Source organism: Manis javanica, chromosome 1, assembly GCF_040802235.1.
Source record: "Manis javanica isolate MJ-LG chromosome 1, MJ_LKY, whole genome shotgun sequence".
NCBI classification, from domain to species: domain Eukaryota; kingdom Metazoa; phylum Chordata; class Mammalia; order Pholidota; family Manidae; genus Manis; species Manis javanica.
Window position 1 is genome coordinate 90848663 of NC_133156.1, and position 12449 is coordinate 90861111.

A 12449-nucleotide genomic window follows, 5' to 3' on the forward strand; every position below is an offset into this window, starting at 1 on the left:
ACATTTAATCATGTTCTTGGTACCATTTTCACAAAATTTGTGTGTTTTTTAAATGTTCTTAGATTTTCTCCTCCATTTGCTATTTAGGCACCATATAAATGTATATATTTTTTTGCATGTTGGATAACTATTGTGTCAATTCTGCATTATGTATGTCTCATTTGAGATTGGTAATCTTTTTAAAAAATTTCAGTTGAAAATAGGATTTTAAATTCTATTTATACATAATGTTACATAATATATAAATATTAATATTAAAAGTACATTCACTTCTGTAAACAAAGCCTCATTTTTAAATTAGGAAAGTTATAACCAAAGTGAAATTCTCTAGGGCTGTAATACATTTTGTAAATATCTTTTACCTCTTGTTAGTTCAATGAGTTATTTCTTTTTAAGTTTGTAAAAAATACATGGTTTACACTATATTTTAAAGGTATTCTTTTATAGAAAATCTATTTTATAAGTGTGGTATTTTGTTTGTTATAAACTGAGTATAAAGTCTTTACTGAAATGCTGCTCACTGTTGTAGTTTTGCTACTATTCAGTTACCATTTTGAAAGTAAAATGTTTGTTAGTAGCATATTTGCCCTTCTTGCAGTTTTTAGATTTAGTAGTTCTGAAAAAGCAACCTTTTTTTCATAGATTCACAGATGCTACTGGTTAAATGAACTGAAACCTCCAAAGAGAGAGTTCTCATCATCTCTTTCAACCTTGCACTTAAAACTAATTGCTGTCCTTGGGTGACTGCTCCCTACTATCTGTTTTGAAGTCAGAGCCATTGTGGCCACAGGTGAATGAACCTGGCTTGAAAATGTGCCTCTGTCATAGGTACAATCTTTAAGTAAAAAACAAAATTAAATTAAGTCATCAGTAGGACCTCCTGTTATAAATGAGAAGATTATGTATTCTAGAATTCTTACATATTGACATTCTTTAATATAATAGGGGTTTTGTTGTTGTTCACTTGATAGTACCAGTGTATAAACTAAATTGAAATAATCTTTTTTTAGACATATGTGAAAAGCCAGGATAAACATTTTGCTGCAGCCACTATTCAAACTATAGGCAGATGTGCAACCAACATCTCAGAAGTCACTGACACATGCCTCAATGGCTTGGTATATCTGCTGTCCAACAGAGATGGTAAGTTGACAGTTTGATTTTATTTTCAAGTAATTTATAATTTGAATATTCTTGGTATGATCTTTAAAATGTGACAGTTTTTAATATTACATTTAAATCTTTCCTTTATGTCAGTAGCATGGTCATGATGAATAACATTTTATCTTTGAAATATACACACACACACATATTTTTGTTGTTTTAGTAAATTAGTTAATTAACTTGTAAACAGTTATCTTGCATAAACAGAACTAAGAAAATGTGATTTGTTTATTTCTTGACAATTTAAGCATCTTCATTATATACACTTTCTACACTATTTTATTTTACTGTTTTTTAATGGCATATAAGTCATGTATAATGTTGGTTCACCTGCAGAGGGTGCTAAAAGCAGGCAAATGACTATAACATGGAGAGTGGCTGGATCAAGAAAGTATGAAAAATGTGTACCTTCAAAGTTTGTTTTCTAGAAATTCACCTAATAATTTTATATTCAAGATTAAGTAGATTTATAAGTCATCAGTTTATAACTGCTTCATGTTTTTATGTAATACATAAACATTTTGTAAAACTGGATAGGTAATATCCAGTAAAATACATAGATTTCATACTGGTTTATGGTAAAAATGTCAGTTATTTCTATGGTTTGGTTTTAGAATAAATGAGGCTATTTGAAGAAAGAAAATGAGTAAACTTTCTCCTATATATTTATTTAGAGGACTTTTATTATAATTGTATATTTTATTAAAAGGAGGTTCTTTTTAGGTAAAGCATAATTTTCTGTGTAAAAGCATTTAAATTATTTGTGGAATTCTAAATATAATTATGTCATTTAAACACAGGCATGTATGCTGTAACAACCATGAGGTGAAACATAACAAAATGGATTATTTTTTATATTTTATTTGAAAAACAGCTTTTCACTACAATAACTCTTATCCCTATTTATCTTTTCCCACATTCAGAAAACTGTAACATTGTAAGTACTTATGTTGCAAAAACTGAAACAAAATTTATTCCCAAATAAGAGTGATTTTTTAAAACACAGTATTGTAAACTTTAACCTGTAAACTCAAGATTATATGATGGATAGGACATTTTTATCCACCTGCAGTATTAAAACTCCAAGTAAATGGCAAACGAAATGATCAAGGAAATAGGTTTTTAAAAAAAATTGATTGTAGAGGGTAACTAGAGGGTATAGATGGATGCTAATGTCATCCATTTTATCTATTTCTATTTTTACATTCTTTTTGTCTCTAATGCTGTGTCACATTTTAAAATGTGAGTTAAAAAGCATATTTTTATTTTCTTGTATTGTTAATAAGGCCTTTTATTTGACAAGACACACTCCTTTGGAAAGTATTTCCAGAGTTAAAGGTTATGAACCAAGGCTTACCAGGGCAATTGCTCTTTTAAAATTTAGTTGTATACAAAAAGTACAACAAATAATTAGAATACTGATTAGTTCTTTCAGAGCAAAATATATACAAGTTTTCTCAATTTTTTATCTTTTGATTCTTTTTCTTGTGAAATTTTCAGGCTATGGATTTTAAAGCAATTATTTATACTTTAGCTTTGATAACACATTAATTTGATTAGTCAGAAAATATTTTCCTTGACTTTGATTTAAGATGAATATTCTACCCCTTCAGCACTTTCCAGGTTCTGTTTGCAATAATCATCATTAACCTATCTCGCCTAATTCTTTAACTCTTCATCACATATGCTACACTTCTGTAGATTGGAAATCTGGCTCAATAAAAGTGAGTAGTAAAACAAATAAGGAGAATATTTATATTTAAATTAGTAACAGTAAAGAACGTTATAATGTTTTTTAACTTTAAATCCTGACAACAGAGCCCTCCCTCTTCCTATCACAAGATGTGATTTTAAGAATAAATGCTATGAATGAGGCCTCAGTTTCTTTAAATAGCTGTAAAATCATTTGAGGGTCTAAGAATTTGTGATACTTTGATTTTACATTAATATCCATAGATCATTATCCTTTCACATACTGTACCTTAAAATCTCAGGGACAGCATTTTAAAAAGATCCCTTGTTTTTACGTATATTCAATATATTCTTAGACCTATAGTTTTATTGTTTTTTAATGTTATTGACTTCTCCCTTCTTGACATGGAAAGGACTTTTCTAGGCAGACATGAAGCTTGCCTTGAAATAGTCCAGTATCACTATCTAAGATCAATTTGATAAACAAATTTCATAAGGACATTTAGGAGAAATCTGCATTTTGGTTAGTTTAGGGTAATTTAATTATATAAGGTAATTTGCTTTAGCTAACATATTAGCAAAATTTGCTTGTCTGAATAACAATCTTACCATCTCCTGTTAACTCAAAAGACCGGAACAGAGATCTATTTTTTGTTTAGTTTAGGTTTATATAATTCAATAAACATTTATTGAGAACTTGAATCAGTTAAGGTATTTTGTAAATGCTGAATAGATTAATAAGATGCTCATTCAGTCTCTAAAAGGTTCCTGCCTTTAGGGAACTCACATCTAATGGAGGAAGACGATAATATAAAACTTGTGTATTACAGTCTTCCATATATTGACCACTACCTCTGTTGCCACCTGTTTGAATGTTAATGTTATCTTGTTAATGTTATGCAATCTCCCTGTGCTTCAGATTCCTCACTTGCAAAATGAGGATAATAGTAGACGTTACTAACCTTAGGAACATTATGCTAAGTGAAGTAAGCCAATCACAGAAAAACAAACACTGAATGATTCCACTTGTAGGTGGTATCTACAATATAGTCAATTCACAGCATCAGAACATGGAATGGCCATTGCCAGGGACTGGGGGAAATGAGAAATGGGGAGTTACTAATCAGTATGAGTAAAGTTTTAGTTACATAAAATGAATAAGCCCTGGAGATCTGCTGTGATCAACAGTAATGTACATTTAAAGTTTTGTTAAGGTGATAGATCTCATGTTACAAAATGAAAATAAAAATAGTAGGCTGTACTTCTTTTTTCTTTTTTGTTCATTTCTTTTTTTTTATTTTGCTATCATTAATGTACAATCACATGAGCAACATTGTGGTTACTAGATTCCCCCCATTATCAAGTCCTCACCACATACCCCATTACAGTCACTGTCCATCAGCGTAGTAAGATGCTATAGAGTCACTACTTGTCTTCTCTGTGCTATACTCCCTTCCCCATGTCGCCCCACCCTCTGCGTTATGCGTGCTAATCATAATTCCCCTTATTCACCTTCTCCCTCCCTTCCCACTCACCCTTCCCAATCCCTTTCCTTTTGGCAACTTGTAGTCCATTCTTGGGTTCTGTGAGTCTGCTGCTGTTTTGTTCTTCAGTTTTTGCTTTGTTCTTATGCTCCACAGACAAGTGAAATCATCTGGTTCTTGTCTTTCTCCACCTGGCTTATTTCAATGAGCATAATCCCCTCTAGTTCCATCCATGTTGTTGCAAATGGTAGGATTTGTTTTCTTCTTATGGTTGAATAATATTCCATTGTGCATATGTACCACCTCTTCTTTATCCATTCATCTGCTGATGGACACTTAGGTTGCTTCCATTTCTTGGCTATTGTAAATAGTGCTGCGATAAACATAGGGGTGCATATGTCTTTTTCAAACTGGGCTCCTGCATTCTTAGGGTAAATTTCTAAGAGTAGAATTCCTGAGTCAAATGGTATTTCTATTTTGAGTTTTTTGAGGAACCTCCATACTGCTTTCTACAGTGGTTGAACTAGTTTACATTCCCACCTGCAGTATAGGAGGTTTCCCCTTTCTCCACATCCTCGCCAACATTTGTTCCTTGTCTTTTCTATGTTGGCCATCCTAACTGGTGTGAGGTGATATCTCATTGTGGTTTTAATTTGCATTTCCCTGATAATTAATGATGTGGAGCATCTTTTCATGTGCCTGTTGACCATCTGAATTTCTTCTTTGGAGAAGTGTCTGTTCATATCCTCCGCCCATTTTTTAATCGGGTTGCTTTTTGGGTGTTGAGGCATCTAAGTTCTTTATATATTTGGAATGTTAACCCCTTGTCTGATACGTCATTTAAAAATATATTCTCCCATATTGTAGGATGCCTTTTTGTTCTGCTGATGGTGTCCTTTGCTGTACAGAAGCTTTTTAGCATGATATATGCCCATTTGTTCATTTTTTATTTTGTTTCCCTTGCCCGAGGAGATGCATTCAGGAAAAAGTTGCTCATGTTTGTATTCAAGAGATTTTCCCTATGTTATCTTCTAAGAGTTTTATGGTTTCATGACTTACATTCAGGTCTTTGATCCATTTTGAGTTTACTTTTGTGTATGGGGTTAGACAGTGATCCAGTTTCATTCTCTTGCATGTAGCTGTCCAGTTTTGCCAACACCAGTTGTTGAACAGGCTGCCATTTCCCCATTGTATGTCCATGGCTCCTTTATTGTATATTAATTGGGCATCCTTGTCTTGTTCCTGATCTTAAAGGAAAAGCTTTCAGCTTTTCTCTGTTAAGTATAATGATGATTGTGGGTTTGTCATATATGGCCTTTATTATGTTGAGGTACTTGCCCTCTATACCGATTTTGTTGAGAGTTTTTATCATGAATGGATGTTAAATTTTGTCAAATGCTTATTCAGCAACTATGGGGATGATTATGTTGTTTTTACCCTTCTTTTTGTTGATGTGGTGGATGATGTTGATGGATTTTCGAATGTTGTACCATCCTTGCATCCCTGGAATAAATCCTGCTTGATCATGATGGATGATCCTTTTGATGTATTTTTTAATTTGGTTTGCTAATATTTTGTTGAGTATTTTTGCATCTATCTTCATCAGGGATATTGGTCTGTACTTTTCTGTTTTTGTGGTGTCTTTGCCTGGTTTTGGTATTAGAGTGATGCTGGCCTCGTAGAATGAGTTTGGGATTATTCTCTCCTCTTATACTTTTTGGAAAACCTTAATAAATGTTTGATAAAATTCAGCAGTGAATAGGCTGTACTTCTTATGAGTGAGGATCATTAAGTTTTGTTGAGGTCAAGGAGGAAGCTAGGAATGGTCAAGAACATAGGATCATTTTGTGCATTTTGGGCTTCTGGTGGAGTAGCACCAGGTACTGTGGCCTTTGAGCAGCAGCAGGTACCATAAAGGAAAAGCAAGGTGGAATTACCTAAAGGAATGAGAACACATGTGGGGGAGGCAAAATAATGACCCCCCTCAAAGATGTCCAGATCCTAAAGCCTAAAACTTGTGACTGTGTTACCTACCTTATACAGCAAAAGAGGTATGATTGTTATTGTGATGCTTGAGATGAAAAGATTATTTGGGGAGACCCAATGTGATTAAAAGGGTACTTATAAAAGAATAAGGGAGGCCAGCAGAGTCAGATGTCAGAAGCAGAGGTCAAATGCCAGTGCTAAAAGGGGGCCTTGAGCAAAGGAATGCAGGCAGCCTCTAGAAGTTGGAAAGAGCCAAAATAATGCTTTTCCCCCAGAACCTACACACAAAATTTAGTCATCTTGACACCTTGATTTTAGCTCCATAAAACTCATGTTAACTTCTGGATCCAAAATTATAAAATGGTAAATTAGTGTTGTTTTAAACCACTATGCTTGTCATAATCTATGACAACAATAAGAAACTAATACAGCATCAAGGGATGAATAATGCCAAATACATATTTCAATTATAGCCAATCCTGCCTCTGTATAATATTAAAATAAACCTTTGTAGTGTATTTCAGGATAATCTCTAATATCCATGAAACCCTATTAATTAAAAAAAGCCAAAATAATAAGTAAAGGCAATGTTGATTTATTTCTTTGCCTCAGTGGCATTTATAATTGTTAATATAAGATTCATTCCATAAGGTCAGGTGCTCTGGTTAGTTATATTACATTTCTCTCTTTCTGCCACCAAAAATGTAACTCTGAATCAGTGATTAGCCACTTCAGTGTATTAACTCAATCTCAGAATCCCAGTTTTGAGGATCTGCTTCCTGGAGCCACTCCCAGTATAAGGCAAGAAACAGATGACACACTTAAAAGGAACAATTAAAGAGAATTTAATAAAGGAACTATTTGTAAGATGTTGTCAGGTTTGGGGGACACCAAGAAAGTATGATGTGACATCAACAAAGTATGATGTAACCCCTGGGGGGTTAACAGTTCAGCAACAGTAGGAAGCGTTTATCAAATCTACAAGTAAAGGGAAGGGGTGTGAGGTGTGGGAGCAGTTACCAGACCCTGAATGAGAGAGCCACTCTCAGGAAGTGAAACCTTCAGTGGAGAAGCAAGTGCTGCCAGGAAGGCTGGGCAAGAGAGAGATCCAGTAAGTATCCCCTCCCCACTGGCAAGGGAGTCTGGTAGATGAATGCAGTCCATAGAGGTCAGCCTCTAAGGTCACAGAGTTGAGCCAAGAAAGGCAGAGAGTTTATTCATGGGACACATGGAGAAAATCTGGCTCATAGTCCCACTTTTTCTGGCTCTGAAGTCCATGCTGTTTGTATAGAAACACCTTTCCTACTGCAAAGAATCCTTACTAGGCACTTTTCTGGACAACCATATCAGGAATTTTTTTTCTAGTTTGCTGTTTTCTTTAGAATTAGAAAAATGTTATTTAGACTGTAGGTGTTTGACTACCACTATATAATTGTTGGGAATCCAAGAACAGTATTTGAGAGCTATGGATACAAGCCAAAGGTGCTTGAATATTATGGTGAACAACATAACCTTACTTTGCTTTTCTGATTTTAAGAAGCAGAGATTGGAAAGGGATATCAGAAGCTAGGCAATAGCAACAAAGGTTAGAAATTAAAGTATACTCTTGTACTTAAGATGGATGTTCTCCCAAAAGCTTTGAAAGCACACTCTTGATTATAGTTTTTACCTCGTCATTTAAGACATGTAGAAAGTTTTGCTAATTTACATTTTACCTAGGATATTTCACTTGAATTGAGTTATACATACTTAATAGAAATAATCTCTGTCTTTTTCAGAAATAGTTGTTGCTGAAAGTGTGGTTGTTATTAAGAAGTTACTGCAAATGCAACCTGCACAGCATGGTGAAATTATTAAACATATGGCTAAACTCTTGGACAGTATCACTGTGAGTACCAATTAAGAGATCTTTGCTGAATTCAGCTTAATTTTAGTAAGTAAATTGTAGTTTTGTTCAAAGAAATGGACATTCTGAAGTATATTGGTTAAGAGAGCTAAACTATCTGGATTTCAAATCCTGGTTCTAAGATTCCACACTGCTGTAGAAGGGAGTTTCACATCTGAGAAAGGGGAAGAGTACAAAAAACACTGCAGTGTTAGATTGGAATTGGAGGTATCAATGTAAATTTCATGGCTTTTTATATGGATTTCTAGGTGTGTGAGTGTATATATTGCATGTATGTATGTCTATACATTTATATGTACACACTTTAATGCGTATATGATGTGTTCAAACATCTGTTTCCCAAGATTGTCATTTGAGAGGGCCTATATGCAATAATACCCCAGTACTAATAAGCAGACCTACTACCCATATCTTGTTTTTTTTAGAGATAAAGTTTTACACCATAAAATTCACTTTATTTAGTAGTTTTTGAATATTCATAAGGTTGTGCAATAATCACCACTGTGTAATTTCAGAACATTTTGTCTTCTCTGAAAAAGTTCCATGCCTCAAACTCCTGATCCTTCCTTTACTCCAGCACTTGACAACTACTAATCTACTTTCTGTCTCCATGAGTTTGCCTATTCTGGACATTTCATATAAATGGAACCATGCAATAAGTGGCCTTTTGTGTCTGGCTTCTTTCATTTAGCATGTGTTCAAGGTTCATGCATATTGTAGAATGTAGTCCTGCATTTTACAGTAGACACTGGTTTCTGAATTCCATTTACCTCTCTCCATTTCTCTAAAGAACCAGGACTCCTTAGAGAAAATGGCTGATTTCAGGCATAGAACAAAGAACAAGATGATCTTAGAACATCTTATTGTGCCAAAAAAGCAAGGTCATACTCTACAATGATAAAGAGATGTCAAAAAGATCCAAGAGCAGTCTTGAAAGGGCTCCCACTGGCTGATTTGAGCAACAAAATAAATGATAGTAAAAGGATTATAACCTGTTAAGTAAAGTAAGAGTAAGAATTTCTGAATCCACACTGGAACAAATGAATGAATGAATAAGAAAAAAGGGAGGCTCTTCCTTACAATTAAAAAAACAATTACTGTGAAATGAATAATACAATTAGAATATCACCATTTGCCAGCCATAACAATGATAATTAATTCAGGCAAGAATCTAAAAAAAAAATAAGGGGTGAATATTTGAATAATAGGATATTTGCACAGTCTTCAAGTCTATCTTCATAATACACTTCTTGATTACAAAGGGTACAATTAATGACTTTTGACTTTACAGTGGGGAAACCTGACAGACACTAGCTGAACTAAAGGAATATAGCTAACATTGCCAGCAATGGGATCATGTACATCTGGTAAGATAGAGTGAATAGAACTCAGCATCAAGTCTATTGAATTCCTGCCAAAAATAAATGACTTGAATGTAATCAAGAGGAAACATGAGACAAACCCAGATGAGGGTATTCTACAAAATAACTAGTTTGTACTCCTTAAAATGTCAGTATCATGAAATGTAAAGAAAAACTCAGAAACTTTTTCAGAATGAAAGATATAAAGGATATGACAATTCTATGCAACAAAATTTTGGACTTTCTTTTGCTATAAAGGATTATGTAGGAATAATTGGCAAAATCTCAATAAATCTATAGATTAGACAGTAGTATGGTTCACTGTTTAATTTCCTGATTGTTAAATAATTTTACAATAGATATGTAAAAGCATTTTATTAGGAAGTTTACATTGAAGTGTTTTTTTGTGTGTATAAGGGCATGTCTACAACTTTTATTCATTCAGAAAACATTATTATATATAGATAGCTAAAGCAAATGCAGTAAAATGTAACTTGGGGAATCTGGGTGAAGGGTGTTCAGAAATTGTTACTTACTATAAACTCTTACTATTCTTGCAGCCTTTCTATAAATCTGAAATTATGTTTAAAAATTATGTTAAAAAAATAAATATTAATCTTGGCTCCACCACTTACCAGCTCTGTGTTTTTACATCAAATTCTCTGTACTTCACTTTTCCCATCTGTACAATGATGACAGCAAAAGAATCTATATTGTAAGTATTGCCTCAGTTCATATATGTAAAACTCTTACAACGTTGCCTGGCATATAGTAGCACTGCGTAAGTGCTTGCTGTTATTGTCATGTCTTATTTCATTCTCTTCTTCCCTTTAAAACTAAAGTTTTTGAAAGAATTATCTGAAAGGAATTTAATTTCCTTTCCTTAAACCCCTCAACCCAACACAGCCTGATTTTGACTCCCCACCAGTCTACTAATTCTGCCTTTTCCAAGGTTACTATCTATTTTTTATTAAATCAGGTAGATAATTTGCTGTCCATGTCTTTCTTGATCTTTCAAGAGTTAGCATTTGTCTTCGCTGATCACGTCTTGCCTTTTGAAACATTCTCCATGGCATTTATCTGCTTTTTCTTCAAACTCTTCTCCATTGTGTTTGTCTTTTACTATGCCTGTCTCTTGACAGGGTTATAGTTTATGAGGAGTATATTATTTCCTTTGAAGATGAGATAATCTATATTCTGAATCTCTTCAGAGAGTAATATTTGTGTAGTTGAAGGTGATAGATGGCAAGGTTTGGTGCCTACCAGTCAGGACCAGTGTTTAATATCTCTAGTAGCAAAATTGCTTTGCCTCTGGGTGTTAGTAAAGCTTGCAGGGCAGTTATATGTTTATCTTACAGCTAACAGTAAGATTCATTGGAATCACTTAGCATCTGAGCTTCCACCCACAGCTCTTGCCAGAGAGTTCCTTGGTCTTCCTATCTACTCTTATTGTTGAGTCTAATAATCAAAGCAAGGACTTCTCATAAAACTTTTGTATGAGAGGTATGAAGGTTAAGAAGGCAGATTTGATTTTAGCAAATTTAAGATTGAAATCCTACCAGTTATCTTCTATGACCACATGATATGAAACTAGAAATCAACATGAAGAAAGTAAGACAAGTGTATAGAAATGAAACAGCACACTTTTAAACAACTATTGGGACAGAGAAGAAATAAAAAAGGAAATAATCTCAAAACAAATGAAAATGAAAACACAGTATATCAAATATTATGGGATGCAGCAAAAGCAGTTCTGAAAGGAAAGTTGATAGCAGTAAGTGCATTTATTAAAAAATTAGAAAGATCTCAAAAAACAACCTGACTTTACACCCCTAAGGAACCCTAGCAGAAAGAAGGAAATAGTAAGCATCAGAATAGAAATAGACAAAAGAGTGACCAGAAAAAACAGTACAAAGGGTCACTGAAACTGAGAACTGGTTCTTTGATAAGATAAACAGAATTGACAAACTAGGAATAAAAGAGAGAAGACTCAAATAAGTAAAATTAGAAATAAAGATGAGACATTACTGCTGATACTCAGAAATACATAGATAGACTCATAAGAGACCTGCACTGAGAGGCAGGCTCCCAGGGGAAGCTGCAGGAGGCCATAAGGGAGCCATTGCACACTGTGACAGAACAACAGCACAAAGGATTAATCCTCCATTTGATTAATGAGTTAATGAGGTGAAGTTATTAGTCTCCATGGTATATATGATCAATCTGGGACCAGAGCTAGTCTTCTTGTCTTGCTAGCTGATATATTTCCTAGTAGAGCAAACTCATTTTGTCTACCCATGTCCACAGTGAACTCTGGATTCAGACTTGGAGTTCCATCTTGGTTCCACCACTGACAAGCTGAGAGATATTGGGCAAGTTTCTTAACCCCTTTGTGCCCCTGTTTTCTCATATATCAACTGGAGATAATGGTACAGCCTCTTCCTAGGGTTTTTGTGATACTTGATTGAGAAAACAGGTCTTAAAAGCAGTGCTGGGCACATGGTAAGAGCTCAATAGTTGTAGGCTATGTAATTTTTTAAAAGGGAACTGAGATATAATAAGTCATAAGAAATATATATTTGGTCATTCAGATGACCAAATATGTATTTTCCAGGTATATTTGGTCTTCATCCACAGTTCCTGAAAACACTTCAGAGCCTTAAAGGTGAAATGGGTGCTTTGTCATGTTAGTAAGAGACTTTTGGACCCTACCCAAGGGCAGGCGCTGGAGGCTGAATCAGCCAGTGGCCAATAATTTAGTCAATTTTGACTATGTGGTGAAGCCCTCACAAAAACCTTTAAGAAGAGCTTATTGCTGTCTTGGACACCACTTCTTTGTCAGAGATAGCTTCTTCG

General features: G+C 34.2%; 1 protein-coding gene across 5 annotated transcripts in view; it reads left to right on the top strand.

Moving 5' to 3' along the window:
- AP3B1 (adaptor related protein complex 3 subunit beta 1) overlaps positions 1 to 12449 on the top strand; it is a 273969-nt gene that overhangs the window by 132746 nt on the left and 128774 nt on the right. For all 5 annotated transcript variants that reach the window (XM_073234795.1, XM_073234799.1, XM_073234824.1 and 2 more), the window contains 2 exons: positions 1011 to 1143; positions 8105 to 8214. In XM_073234795.1, the coding sequence (XP_073090896.1) occupies positions 1011 to 1143; positions 8105 to 8214 (243 nt within the window). The remainder of the gene's footprint in view (positions 1 to 1010; positions 1144 to 8104; positions 8215 to 12449) is intronic.